The sequence below is a fragment of the Procambarus clarkii genome, chromosome 67, assembly GCF_040958095.1.
Source record: "Procambarus clarkii isolate CNS0578487 chromosome 67, FALCON_Pclarkii_2.0, whole genome shotgun sequence".
Classification (NCBI taxonomy): domain Eukaryota; kingdom Metazoa; phylum Arthropoda; class Malacostraca; order Decapoda; family Cambaridae; genus Procambarus; species Procambarus clarkii.
In genome coordinates, this window is record NC_091216.1 from 27,348,231 (window position 1) to 27,364,197 (window position 15,967).

Genomic DNA, 15,967 nt, shown 5'->3' on the forward strand with positions numbered 1-15,967 from the left:
TGCAGAAGGCATTACAGCATGTCTAGAAGTACCGTGAAGCATGAATGTAATCCCAAAGTAAAACATTGCGTGTAAATTAAATGCTCCTTATTGAGCTGGTCGCTGCCTTAAGCAATATCCTCCTTTCCATGAGATTTTGTATACACAAACCTGGGCCCATAAGACTTTCCCTCTCCTGCCACAAAATAATTTTTTTCTAAATGATCTTGCCATGAAACACTCAAACCAGCCCTAAATGAAATAAAACTGTCAAGTAGTGCTCAGCTACTCCACACAAATAACTAGTAGCACACCTGGCTGTTTCACAGCACCAGCAATCAATACCGAGCCTGTCAACTAACTCGCCTTGCTTTCATCCCACTAAGATAAAATTAGGTGAAGGGAATATAAGTGACAAAAGAACCAGTTTAGATAGGAGCATCCAATACACAAAATATCTTATTTCTTAGCATATGTCACTATGTTGATCCTTTAGGTAAGTCACCATAGACAAAGGAACACAAAGTAAAACAACATAAAAGGCACAGAAAGGTTTGCAACTCATCACATCACTGGGCTTGTCACAATAGGGTTAAGTAAACTGAAAAGGGCAGCTTGATTGATAACTCCTGACAACTGACCCTCCAACTGATGCTACAGACAGCTGGTACACCAGAATCCCTGTTGCAAGCAGAAGCAAGACCCACTCATATCCTTCCCCAATCTTAATCAGGCAAGAAAGTTGAATGTGAAGAATTTGCACAAGACAGCAGTCACACCAAAGCCAACAAAAATGTAGGCAATTAATTCAACCATCTGCATTGCACTCTTCAATGAATTCAATGCACTCTGCCTTGAGATGAAAAAACAAGAGCTGCAGGCTGGAAAGAAACTAAACCACAGCTCAGTTCATGGAATCAAAGCAGTTACCCATCCAAATCCAACCACTTCCCACAACAAAGAGAGTTAAGGTCGGTCAAGGAACCAAGCTCAGGCAAAACATCTTAATTCCGTGCCTAGGTCCAATGGCCACTTAAGACACCCCCCCAACTTTCTATGGGAAAAAATTTACAACTCTCATGAAGATCGAGGGAGGGACTAGTAGACTCCAGCCTGGAATCTGGTATAACATGCACCACCCAAGAGGGAAACACCTACATGGCTACAGCATGAAACCCGTTAAAGCACTGCAGTCCATGGAGGGGCTAGGAAGCCAAAGCAGAACAGAACAGCAGTTACTTTCCTGTTGCAAGAGCCTAATACAGGGAAGGTTAGGGTTTGCAGGATGTTCAATGGGAGACTGAAATGGAAGGAAATCAGCAAATGAGGTTGAGCTTGTGACAACAAAAATTCAAAGTAATACAACAGTTTATTTATACCTCTCAGGAGGGGAAGGGGACATAAAGGAGAACAGCAAACCCATGGTTCAACAGACAGTGTAAGAAAGAGAGAAAAATAAAAGCATGGAAGTAGTATGGGAACATTGGTACCCAGGCAAACAGGGAGGCACTTAGGAAGGCCAGAAATTAGTACAATAGGTTCAGGAAAGCAACAGAACAGCAGCTTGAAAATGGCATAACAGCAAAAGTAAAGAGCCAACCAATCTAGGCTGTTGCATAGCCATATAGAGGAAAACGACAGAATGAGACCATGTAATCAGACTGTGGGGACATGGAGGAACACACTTAGAAAATTATGAAGTGTGTGAAGAACTCAACAAGACGTCCAGGAGGTACAGAAATTGGAACCAGATTAGTGTCCAAGGAGACATGACAACTGACAACCAGAAACAAAACTACATTAGTGGAGCTAATGAAATGTATCCAGCATCCAGCACCCGAAGGAGCTGGATGAAGCAAATGCATTAGAACTAGATCAGGTATCACCATGGTTAGTGAAGGAAGCTGCAGGATCATGTGTTATTCATTAACTACTGTGTTCGACATTGCACCTGAGATTGGAGAGCTACCAGAAATTTGGAAAAAGGCAAAAGTAGTTCCAATATTCAAAAAAGGGGGACAAAACATGAAGAACTAAACTATAATGCAATGTCATTAACATGCCTTCTATGCAAAATTCTGCTAAAATATTTTAGAATAAAAAAAGATTTTAGAACTTTGTGGAGAGTAAATTTTAGAGGCACAACATGGCTTGAGGGAAAATCATGCTCAATAATAAACTTGACTGAATTATATGATAGGTTCTTCAAAATATGACAGAAGACAGCTGGGTGGGAAGAATGCATCTTCCAAGACTGCCAAAAGCTTTTGATAAAATTCTTCACAAAAGACCAACACACACAAGCTGAGAGAAATGCGGGGTAACAAGAAAAGCCCCAGTTGGACTGTACATGGGGACACCCGACTGGCAGGAAACAAAAGGTCATAGAAGAAAGCCTGAAGAGGAGTGGAATGTGGTGTTTCATACGGTGCTGCCCTATGACCACTGCCCTTTAACTGATTGGAGAGCTACCAGAGCTAATGAAAGCTCACTAACCATGATGATACCTGATCTAGGTGAAAGCCTTCACTAACCATGGTGATACCTGATCTAGTCCTAATGCATTTGCTTCATCCAGCTCCTTCAGGTGCCTGTATACATTTCATTAGCCCTATGACCACTGCCCTTTAATTGATGTAAATTACTTCCCAAATGGAGTGAGCTTGTACATATCAATGCTGGGAAGATGAAGCAACATGTGAACAGAACAACATTAGCAACATATGAGAAGTTAGCAAACATAAGATCATCATTTAAGAATCTAAACAAGGAGGCTTTCAAGTTCATATATATGCTGCCTATGTGAGACCACTACTCAAGTATGCAGCTTCAAAATGGAACCCACACCTTGCGAAGCATAAACAAACTTGAGAAAGTTCAGATGTTTGCAACTAGATTAGTACCTGAATTGAGAGGCCTCAGCTATGAGGACAGGTTCAGGGCACTCACCATCACAATCTTAGGAGAGAAACATAGGGAGATATATATGATCACTACATACAAGACCTCTGAGGGGAACAGTCAAAGTGGACAACGGAAGACTATCTAAATGAAGAGAAGGTAGGACAAGGGGACATCAGTTGAAGCTGGAGACACGAACAGAGTTGTAGAGATGTAAGGAAGTTCCTGTTTCTTGTACAGGTGGTGGGGCAAGTGGAATGTACTGAAGGAATTGTTGAAGTAAATTTCATCCACAACTTTAAGAAAAAATATGATGGAAATATTAATGTTAAGAGAGGTAATTAGCATACCAGCGAGTCGCCCGTTTCATGAGGAATAGGATATTACTTAAGGAAGCAATCAAGTACCCACATGCCAAGATTGTGCACATAACTCGCCACAACGCTGACAACTAGTATTTAGCGTGGTTTGGTTTTAAACATGTACCGAATGAGTCAATTTGACAAATATTGACCATGCACATACTGAATGTACTGCACACAAAATTTAAGTTACAATAAATATTATCTAGATTAATTAAGATGTACTGAGGAATATATGTTTCTATACGAATTCTATAACTATCTGAACACTTAAAATTGCCTAGCCAATGACAGGAGTGGCAGCTCACCTCTTTTGATGAATAAAAAGCAATGTGACACTGCATACAATACCTATATTTTATAATATCACCTAAACAGGCATAAACTATTAAATGTAATATTCTAGCATTTGATGTACATCATAATAAAATGTGGGGGAGGGGGGAGGGTTTAGTACATAGCTAGCCCAGTTTGGTGCTGTATTATATTGTTTACAGGCCTAGGCTACATATACTTTAAACAATGTGTAATGCTATTACTCGCAAAACCATATATTTCATATTTATTTATATATATATAAATAAAACACAACATGAAGATGAACTGTTTACAGGACACATTTATATTTTTAAATACAGTACTGTACAGTCCAGGAGTTTGGAATAATTAAGCCCTGAGATGTGGGCAGGTTTCTTGAATGACACAATTCTAATTGAGAAAAATCCATTACCTTTATTAACCTAACTCCACTATTATCAACTCATACCAATGGAATAAAACCCTGGAGTTACTAAATAAAGCATAGTGCAATAAAACACCACTTTCTCAGTGGCACTTGACAGCTTTCTTAACTCACATAAAGACACTGAACATGTCAAGTTGCTGGTGACACTTTTTGTACACAGAGGACACAAGTGCTTTTTCCAGCAGCTTTGTCCCCTCTATGCCACGAGTTCACGCGAGATCTAAAACTCAACCTTCTTTCACGAGATCTTCGGAAACTGCCGAACAACACTGATCGTCTGGAGCTCTCAATAATCTGATTGCCATGACAACCACCAGCAGGAGGACCAAGCCTACCCAACATTTGGGATAAGTCAGTCAGTTCACAATAGCTCCAGAAAACCATATACAAATATAGTACACAAGAAATATGGGCAGAAATGGGTGGCTGCAGAGGTGCAAACAGAAAGGGATGTTTCATTTATGCTCAACATTTTATTTATGAGCTTAAACTAATTGGTAGCTTATTTCAGCTCACTTTAAACAATGCCCCTCACAGATGAACAATACTATGAACATGTAGTATAACTAGGGTATTTAACCCAACAATTGACATCAGAACTATCTGATCTAGGGTTAGAAACTACAGCCTGGAGACAATGACCAGTCAGTCAAATGCCTCGACACCCACTGAGCTTGTCACAGTTCCATCAGAGCACCAAAATCCTGGGTGCCAAAAACAACCATAGACACGGGTGGAGAAAACAACTATGGAAGGTTAACAAATGCTTGCAAGGTTCAAGTCCAAAGATGTATTTGGGACTGACATTTGACAACCTGGGGAAAAAGACCCTGAGAAGACAAAGCTTCCATGAAAAACAACATAGGACAAGAAGGTACAGGACAGTACAGCAGCCCCTGAGGCCCTCATAGAACAACTCACTAGAGATAACCTCAGGCAAGAGGTGGCGAGTCGGTCTAAGATGGAAAAAAAAAGCCATTACTAATATGTGGAAAAATGCTGACTCCAGGTGCACGCCAGGTGCACTCCAGGCGTACTCCAGGTGTACTTCCGGTCGTGACACTTTTAAGCATATTATGGTCCATGGTTAAGGCACATGTCTGGGGTGACCCAGGACACTACTAGTTTGATCCCGTCGTCTTGCTCCAAAGATTTGATCATAGATATATGACAACATGTTATTGTAATTTCAATCGTGCATATCTGTGGAGCTCCAAGAAAAACCCACAAAAGCTTCAATTTCTATCACAGGTAACAGAAGCTGAACCCAAGCTTTGACCAAGCAAACGAACCACAGTGAAGAGAAAAGGTCCATTAAGAAGCCTTCCTGCCCTCTAACATGACCTATTTATTACTTAGGATTTTCAAACCAATATTCTGTTCTCATGAAGCTACTGCAAAACAATTGTGGAAATAGCAGGTAAATGACAAAACTAAAAAAAAAAAATTTAATGCCATAATTTTTTAGTTGAAAAGTCAGTTCACAATATTTTGCCACCGTAGCCAAAAACACACTACACAACCTGTCATTGTATGGGGGGAGAGGGGCAGACAAGTTTCTAGTTGCATTGACCTGATGATGCAAAGATAAAGGCTAAGTCAACCCCCTGTTGTTATGAGAAAATATTTAGATGTTATGGTAGAACAACTAGCAGAACAAATTGCGCTACATTGGATCTGACGAGATGCCAATTCAAGATTTGTGTGGTGGTGGCCAGGTCGCATCTTGTGGGCAACATTACCTTTCTCAGCACCCTCCACACACCACCCTCAACATGTTGCCACTTTCCTTCATTATACCATACACTACATCCACAAATTCCTTCGGAGAAACCCCCCTATTGTTATCCAAATAATTAAATAATAGCTAATATTAAACGATCCATGACCACCCTCTTAAATAATGCAACAAGATGGAGACAGGGTGAGGTAATAATAGGGTTCTGGGAGTTGAAGAACCTCAGTAATAGAAGTCAGTGCCCTTGCACCATTCTCTAGCAACCATGGTGATATCTGCTCTAACCCAACTATCTTTGTTGTATCTAATTCCAGAATTACACATTTAATTACTCCTCTGCAACTACAATGCTCACTAACAGATAATGTGCATTTGTCATCTACCACCCATGGTTTCTACTCTAGTACTGTTCTCTATACCATTATACCTCATGGAACATGCACCATGTTCCATTATACCTCATGGAACATGAACTAGCATTTTTCCACAAGGATCAGACCCTACATAGCCTGATCTTACACTGCTGTGTCCCTTTTGAATTACTGTTCTGTTTTTCTTCTGACTGCTTGACGTCTTCCTGTTTAACTACATGCTGCTGTTTGTCTTTTCTTGGTCGTGTCTATTGTGTCTCTGAACTGTCTATTAAACCACAAGTTAATCTGTTTGTCTTGATTACTTCACTAATGGCAAGGCACTGGGTACTTTGTGCAAGGCATGACCTGGTGTGTAAACAGAACGACCCAACCCATACAAATGGGTAGTGGGAAACATACTTATTGTTTGCCAATAAATGCATACACACTTTACAACATCATTCCAAAGAACTGCAAATGCTGTGGTATGACACAATGAGGACCACACCAATAATGTGCACTACCTAGAAGTTTGTAGTGTAAAAAAAAAAAAAAAAAAAAAAAAAAAAAAAAAAAAAAAAAAAAAAAAAAAAAAAAAAAAAAAAAAATCCATGGAACACAAATGATTTGTATATCTCCTAGCATCACCATGAGTGTGGAAATACTGGTGCAGCTATGTTCTTCAGTATTATTCACGATTTTTACCACATATATTAACACTTTCGTCTGACGGCGACACAGTTTGTGTCCATTAATAATTTTATGGATGTCTGACGGAGATGCATTTTGTGCCCGAAATTAAAATATTTGTTAAAATTCCATTTATTGTTCAATTATTATGGGACTAGTTTTAAAATGCGCGCCTTCAGATTGTGAACAGTTTGATACCAAAATGAACGACATAACATGACAACTGAGGTCAGAACACTGGAAAGATATTAAATACTTGTGTGGTGACGAGCGTCCAAAATTAAAATATTTGTTAAAATTCCATTTATTGTTCGATTATTATGGGACTAGTTACAAAATGCGTGCCTTTATATTGTGAACACTTTGATACCAAAATGAATGATGTACCACGAAAAATTGAAGCAAAAAACTGAAGAGTATACACATTTTAGAGTGGGTGTGCACTCACGTGAAATGCTTAACCCACCTAGGGGTGGGCTGGGGCGCGCACGCCGGGGACGCGAGTGTGTTAAGTCTTTCCGAATACAGAGGTGTTGAACATTTCAAGAAAATACGTAAAGGAATTCTCCAAATATTACTCGGGCACTGCAAATTTCGGAAAACAAACAAAAATATTATGCCAAAATTAAAGTATTCTTGCTGGTAATGCATAAAGAATAGAAGTAATATGGTATCCTATCTGTCTAATTAGTATCCTATCTGTCTAATTAGATGTCTAATTAACAATAAACTGGAAAAAAAATCTATTACACAACAGATATACATCTGGACTTCCTACCTCAAACGACTCTTCCAAGTTGCGGCCAGCGGTCTTGAAGTACTTATTCAGAAGATTGTCACAATTTAGTTCTGCCTCTGGTAACCATGAATCATCCATAGGACCAAAACCCTTCCATCTAACTTTGTATTCTGTGAAGCGCCCACGCACACGATGATCCACAACTGCTTCGACCTGAATAAATGCATTAATTATTCCCTCAAAATTTGCAATCATATAATTTTTGTTTCACATCATAAATCAACAACTGTTAAAAGAAAAACTAGATATGGCTTTATCAAGAGAAACATCATTAGCCTTCCCTTCTATATAAATAAAAATGGAAATGTTCGTTTGTTCAAAATCGCTAATGTCAGAAAGTACTTCACCGATTGCTTTGAAATTTTCACACAACGTTCCATTCGCCTCCAAGCAGGTTTTTATATACATACTATATAGATGTCACGTATGTGATGGTAAAAAACAAGCTTTTTCTGAAAAACTGTGTTTTTCCATGTGAGGGAAATCTTCGAAACCAATTTACCGATTGCTTTGAAATTTTGACACAACGTTGCATTCGAATAGGCGCATATTTTTATATATCTACTATATACATGCCTCACCTGTGACAGGAAAAAACATGCTATTTTTTAAAAACAGCGCCATCTGTTGGACGTAAGGGCAACACACGCTGTAATCTCCGAAAGTTCTTCACCAATTGCTTTTAAATTTTGATACAACGTTGCATTCGAATAGACGCATCCTTTTATATGCCTCTTATATAGATGCCACCCCTGTGACAGGTAAAAACATGCATTTTTGAAAAACAGCGCCATCTATTGCACATAATGGCAACATGCACACTATACTAAATATATCGCGAATTCCATTTCAGTGTTTCCGATTGTATTGATAAATTTTATTTTCATACATTTCGATTTATTTTATTTTTTAATGAATTATTTTGTGACATTGTGTTGGAATTGAGCTGTGTTGTTAACCATACCGTTCATTTCGTAAGTATAAATGCCACACCTGTGACAGGTAAAACTATACTTTTCTTGAAGAACAGCGCCATCTATTGCATGGAAGAGCAACACACATGTTATACTAGATATGTTACAATTCCATTTCAATGTTTCTGATTGCATTGATAAATTGAATTTTCCTAGATTTTGATTTAATTTTGTGTGAATTGTGTTGGAATTGTGTTGTTTTTCCAGACCATTCATTTCGTGAGAGTAGTTTATTTTTACATTTTTTCATATTTTCATTTCATTTTTTTAACTGTTTTCCTTATATTACAGTGATAGGAACATCAGATCACTTGATGTTCCCAATTTTCTGATAGGAACACCAGACATTTGGGAAGGCATCGAACGAGGGAGTGGGGAATGGTTGGGATGATGAGGGGACAGAAGTGAGAGATGGTGGGGAGGACGAGGGGACAAGGGAGGGGGGTAATGGTGGGGAAGGATGAAGGGACGGGGGAGTTTGGGATGGTGGGGACGAGGGGGGTGGGGAAATGGAGAATGGTGGGAAGGACAAAGGGACTGAGGAGTGGGGCATGGTGGGGAGGACAAAGGGGCAGGGGAGTGGGGCATGGTGTGGAGGAAGAGGGGATGGTGGAGTCGGGAATGGTTGGGAGGCCGAGGAGACGGGTGAGGGGGGAATGATGGGGAAGACTGGGGGACAGGTAAGGTTGCTGTAGCCGGGTCCTGCTAGTAAATAATATAAAATGAGAATATAAATCTAGCTTCAAGTATACAGAGCAAAATATTAAGGTACAATCACCTTCCCCCAAATAATATTTGACATCAAATCGCCAAACTAATCTCTAAACAAGCCAAACAACCAGTAACAGTAAAATGATAATCTACCGATGTACTGCTCCCAAGTGGATGCTCAATTACGCTCAAAAAGCTCTTTCTGATCAAAGCTTCTTAGAAATGAATGAATGTACAGTAATGTTAACACATGTGACTGCAGCAGTGAACATCTCCAGCCCAAGGCACACAAGTTTACCATCGGACATGAGAGAGATGACCTAGCATCACCAAGGACAAGCAACATTGGGCAGACGGTGGGCCGCCAACTCAAAGCAGGATTGCCAAAAGCCCTACGTCCTTATACTGGCAATGACATGCTAGGCACTAATAAGTATGGATAATTGAGGTCAATCTATATAATGCAACCAGAAACTATCTAGCAATACAGGGCAAGGCGTTCACCAGATGAAAACATCCTACAATCCCACATGGTAAAGAAGATTAAGAAAACATACCAAAGCCTGGGACAAAACCACGGGTCTAAACCAACAAGACAGCAGACAAAACCAGAAAGGCTGAATACTGAAATCTATTTCATCATTCTTCAGCAATGACTAAACAAGACAAAAACAGCATGCAAGGAATGAAAAATAAACACAAAGCTCCAAAAATATCATGTATCAACAAAAGCAGCCAAGTGGCATACAACTGGGTATTCACTGAATCCCTTCAAGCACAGCCCAGACATGGAGGCCCAGGTGGAGAAAAGTGAATAAGGCAAAAAAAAAAACCACCCACTCACCAGAAATAATCAAGCATTAAAACAGTATATTCCCGTGAAGCCAGGCAGCAACCACACACACACACACAAGAGAAATGCCTGGTAGCAGGAAGATTAATAGACCTCCTCACCTCTGCTCTATATGCCAAACTGGCCTACCAGACACACTTATGTTAACAAAGACACTTGTGGATTTGAAGAGCCAGTAACAGCAAGGCAGATTATCACCAGCCAAGCATTCAACAGATCAGTGTAACCATCTGAACTCATCTGCCTCTCCATAACAGGGAAAGCCATCCACAGACAGAAGACCAGGCTCAGGGGTCAAACTAGCACACACTAAAATATAGCCATGGAGGCTGAGTAATGAGAGAGAAATTTAAAGGAAATTATATCTTGGCTTTCTAATATAAGACAGCCTTCAATTCTGCCCTATTGGGGCAAATATGGTACACAGTACATTACATTGGTACATTGCGTACACAGTACATATAGCTACTCATAAGAACACATTATGCACATACTTCATGCAGTATGGGTAATCCAAGATCTATCCAGAATTAATTAGTATATCTAAATACTCGATACTCGGCATACTGCTACAACTTAGTAATTAAAACCCAACTACAGCTCGGGAAAGTTACCAACATAGGGTTACAAAGCTCAAAATATATTGTGTGTGTGTTTGAGGAGATTCCATGGACAAATTTAGCATAACCACCCAAGTATTTTAGGTTTAAAATAAAATCAGTGAGGTACTTCCAAGACATCACCTGGAAATGGAGCATAAAAGACTGGTTAAACCTGTAAGACCCCCTGCCAGAAACACAACAATAAGTTAATAACATTCTGATTTGAAAACTACTTCAGATATATTTAGTTGAAGGAATTTACTGTACCTCGTACTCTTGAGGGACACTTTGTATCTGAGCCTTTCCCTTGGGACTAGTGGCCAAAACCCTCGGCTTCTTTTTAGGTGGTGGTCTCACAACCTTTTTCTCAGCCTTTGTTTTCACTTTGCGAGATCTTGTTCCAGCAGGAATGACTTCCTCTGCAAGGGGAAAAGTTTTGATTACAAAATACATACATTTTAAAAATAGTATGGTAAAACATTAAGATAGATTTGACAAGAATGCCATAAATTCCAAATTGGTTATGAAAGAAAATCGTGAACTGCAAAACACAACTCTAATTGAGCAGATCAAAGTCCTCCTAGACCACATTTATTTTAGTGGAAGCTCACAACTGCAGAAAATATGACATACCATACAGAGCACCTTCCCCTTATGCAAAATAATACACTCTAACACTGTTTTGGTGACTTGAGTAGTTGTGGATATAGTTTTTTTTTTTTTGGTAAGCTGCCTCAATTATTACTTTCTTCCTAAAGTTGAAAACAATATTAAAGAAAAACACAAGTTATGATTTGGTGCAAACAGAAAAATACACTATTATTATCGACAAAAAAACAGAGTACTGCACTAGTATTAGGCCTGAGTAACAACCCTTTTTCCCCATTTAACTCATTCTTATTTTCACTCAATGTTTCTTATTATTTATATATAAAAAATTACAATTCTCCTAATCTAAAGGAGGAGGAAATCTAAAATCTAGAGCATTTCTGAATAGCAAAAGATTCTATTTTATGCACAGCTGGTAACCATTTTGGCAGAAATGGGCAGAGCCTTGCAGAGCACAAAATGTTTAATGTTGATTGTTCCAATATTCAGACATAATGCTTAGATGTTGAACAAGAAAGTAATTAATTACACTATTGTATGGTATTTCATGGCAGTGTAATACTGTATTTAGATGATGAGTCACAATAATGTGGCTGAAGATATGATAACCAAACCACACATCAGAAAGTGAGGAGGAAACTCTGTTGTTTCGGCCCATCCTGGACCATTATTAAGCCGTGTGGCTTGATTAAGGTCGCATGATACCTGCTTGATGGGGTTCTGGGAGTTCTTCTACTCCCCAAGCCCGGCCCGAGGTTAGGCTTGACTAGTGAGAGTTTGGTCCACCAGGCTGTTGCTTGGAACGGCCCGCAGGCCCACATACCCTCCACAGCCCAGCTGATCCGGAACTTCTCTTAGAACTTGATAATGATCCAGGATGGACAGAAACGTTGCCATTTCTTCATTTTCTGATCTATGGTTTGGTCGTCAGTGTAATATTCAGATTGATATGCAAGCGTATATTCACTCAAGCATCTGCGACAGTGTCAAGCTGAATTGATTCAAAATAGAACTAAGAAAATGGGTAAATATGGAATTCTGTGTATGAAATACTGTACCTTGATCTTCATCCAGCTCACTATAAGAGACTCTAATTGTCTTCCTCGTCTCAATTATTCTTTGTTCGTCCTCATCTGGCCGCTTCTTTGGGGCCATTGCATTCTGTACAAAATTAATACAAAAATTAATTATTTTAAGTAAACAAGTTTAAGCTATTAAGCAGAGTACAGCTGCTTATACTACTCATTAAAACAGTCTTAGTACATCCTAACATTAATATTTAAACCACACAACTCACTCTAGTATCTGATAATTACTTTGTATTACCATCATCTCGGAAGATGATGCTAGAGTCCAAAGTAAACCACCCATTTAGACACTGGTTCACCGAGACTTACAATTTATACTAATTTTCTGCTTGTGGACCAATTTCAACAGGTTAAGAACATTATTTTTTTAATACAAAAGTTTGGGAAATAATTATCTCTTAAAAACAAAAATTAAAATAAATGCTTGGAGAAATTGATAGACAAACGTTGGGTATGCATAGTCATTCTACAGTGCAAAATAATTTATGCTTATATGGAAATGTGTGCAAATGATAGATCTTAAACTATAGAAAGATAAAAAAAAAAAAATTTGAATAATACCTTTGCAATACACTTTGAAAGTGAAGTGTTATTTAGGAGCTAAGCCACTAACTGTATTCAATGCAATGTGTTAAAGGTTTACAATATACTGTACTCATTTTTAGTTTACACAAGGTGTTATCATAGAACACAAATAATAGTGAAATAATTTGAGAATAATTTAAGATTGCATAATGAACTAATACATCATTGCAAAATGAAAGCGTTAATCTTACACGGCTTCAATCGTTATCTGGGATTTCCTCCCATGCTCTACAATTGGTACCTTGAGGTTATCTTGAGATGATTTCATGGCTTTTTTAGTGTCCCCGCGGCCCGGTCCTCGACCAGGCCTCCACCCCCAGGAAGCAGCCTGTGACAGCTGACTAACACCCAGGTACCTATTTTACTACTAGGTAACAGGGGCATAGGGTGAAAGAAAATCTGCCCAATGTTTCTCGCCGGTGCCTGGGATCGAACCCAGGACCACAGGATCACAAGTCCAGCGTGCTGTCCGCTCGGCCGACCGGCTCCCCTTGAGGTAGCTCCGTTACCTGCAATATCCTCCTGTGTTCTACAATTGTAATCTGCAATCTCTCTGTGCATTACAATCACTATCTGCAATTTCTTCATGTGCTCTACAATCTTGTAGCTCACTCTAAAGATTATTATTATCCAATTGCTAGAAAGCAATTGTATATTATTCCTTTCACTATGACACCCTTTCCCAGCCGTCCCCCACCGAGTATCAAAATGTAGCCTAGGCATATATCACTTAAGAGCAGAGAAAGGGTTAAGGAGGATGTCCACTAACAATAGCTGTGCCTTACTCTCAGTATCTTGAAAAAGTAAAAAAATAGTAATTATACAAAGAGCAAAAACTTTTTTCACTAACTGTACTTACTTTGTATTCAGATGTTCTTCCAGAGATTTCAAGAAACTCATTTATAAGGTCATCACAGCTTAGCTCTGAAGCAGGTAGCCACGTGTCATCTTTCTCTCCATAACCAAGCCAACGAACACGGAATTTAACTGGACACTTCCAGCGTCTCTTACATTCCATGTCAACAATTTGCTCAACCTGAAAGTAAAAAATAAAGTTATTTAAAAAAATGGGTAAAAGACCGAAATAGTTTGACAAAATATTTAAGCGTGTACGAGAAGTAAGTAATTATCAAAGAAAGCACCGGGTATGAGAAATGCAAACAGACAGAGAAAAACTAATAATGAGAGCAAAAGTGTAAAAACTAATGGAGCAGAAAAATTATACAGATCCAGAAGACTAATATTGTAATAACAAAATGGACAATGAGGAATGATTTAATATAAAAAAAGTACAGCTCGGAGTGCTCGGAGTCTGGGAACCTTGGGAAAGTAAAGTTCTGTAGTCATCTGGTTATTCTGGGAGGGTCACAGCATTTCTCGTGTCAACCTAGCACCTTGACCATTAGACAGCAGCATGCAATTTTTTAACAAACTGTCCTGCTTCCATACACTCAAACTCATCTTAATACATTTAGGGATGGAAACAGTCAGCTGATTTATGGTTATAACCCTCATTGACAGATGTCTCGGGCAGCAAAAATGCATTAAAGATAACTCCATTATCTCTGTGCTCAGCCTATCATCACAGAGCATGTTCTTTACCCTCTCAATCCATATTACTAACATCTTGGAGAATACAGTATATGTGATGAAAGTGATATTAATAATTATACAAATGATTCCCTGCTGATGTGGACTGTAACAGTTCGGAAAGTTGCAGCAAGAGCAATGAAAGTGAGTATTGTGGGAAGAGAGGATGGAATGGTGTGGTGTGGGTGATGGATTCAAGGCTGCAATGCACTAGCATGCCCAAGTCCTCATTGCCCTCCAATCAGCTCATCAAGACTCACCAGGAGCTCATTATGACTCACGTGCATACCCATGGCATAGGTTTAAGTCTTCATCATGATTCCCACTGATTTTCTCGTTTAAGAAACCTGACCCAACTGCCATTATGAAACAAGCTATAAACTACAGTATTCCAAGACAAACATTATTGGACAGTGAGAAGAGGGAGGGAATGCTTACCTATCATTGATATGGGGAAGCGAGACCTAGCTCTTCATACCCTGCCTTGTGGCCGTTAATACCTTGCCCGCTAATGACCTCTCTCAACACTACCATTTTCCTCGTATCTTACCTTAAAAGGTGTGGATGGTATTGACTTATATAACCTAAATGCTTTTGGTTCAATAATATTTATAGTGCATTATCCCATATATTGTATACTGGATTGTGTTTTATTGTAAAAAAACATGTTCATGCATATAAATTTGATTAATATTTTTTTTCAGGTATGTATTTAGAAATGAGATTTTTTTAAATATAAATATATATATATATATATATATATATATATATATATATATATATATATATATATATATATATATATATATATATATGGGGAAGAGGAACCCTAATCAGCTAACTTATGTCTGTCTAAGGATGACAAAATGATATCATAGGGATGTTTCCTAAGAACCACACAGCACCAGAATATTTTCCCAACTGAACAAGTTACACAATATTTCCACCCCCAAGGTATATACCCATTTTAGTTCCTTTAGTGTAGATTTAATCATGTGTGTGTGTGGAAGCTGCCATTCCTCTCAAGATGGCTACATCCAAGAAATAAAGCATGTCATCACTCTCCATCTCCAGAATAACACTAAGCACAGAATTTCACTCGTAACCTTTTAAACTACCTACTTAAAATTATCTGCTAGATTAAGGACCCGCCCAAAACGCTGCGCGTACTAGTGGCTTTACAAGAATGTAAATACTGCACTATCCAATGTATTCTCACAAACCCAATGTACCTTCTTGTATATAAATAAATAAATAAATAAATAAATAAATAAATACTGTAACTACATATAACAACCAGGGGCTTTTCAGTGGTGGTGGTGCACATGTCAATCAAGGTAAATTTTAAGTCTAGTGTAAGATATAAAACTCCTGTAGGTACAGGGGAG

The 15,967-nt window shown here is 38.6% G+C and overlaps 1 protein-coding gene across 10 annotated transcripts in view; it reads right to left on the bottom strand.

Moving 5' to 3' along the window:
- Window positions 1–15,967, bottom strand: part of LOC123767605 (ABC transporter F family member 4) — a 55,682-nt gene that overhangs the window by 22,448 nt on the left and 17,267 nt on the right. For all 10 annotated transcript variants that reach the window (XM_045757405.2, XM_069310582.1, XM_045757398.2 and 7 more), the window contains 4 exons: window positions 13,849–14,025; window positions 12,375–12,477; window positions 10,975–11,126; window positions 7,547–7,720 (listed from right to left, as the gene is read on the bottom strand). In XM_045757405.2, the coding sequence (XP_045613361.2) occupies window positions 7,547–7,720; window positions 10,975–11,126; window positions 12,375–12,477; window positions 13,849–14,025 (606 nt within the window). The remainder of the gene's footprint in view (window positions 1–7,546; window positions 7,721–10,974; window positions 11,127–12,374; window positions 12,478–13,848; window positions 14,026–15,967) is intronic.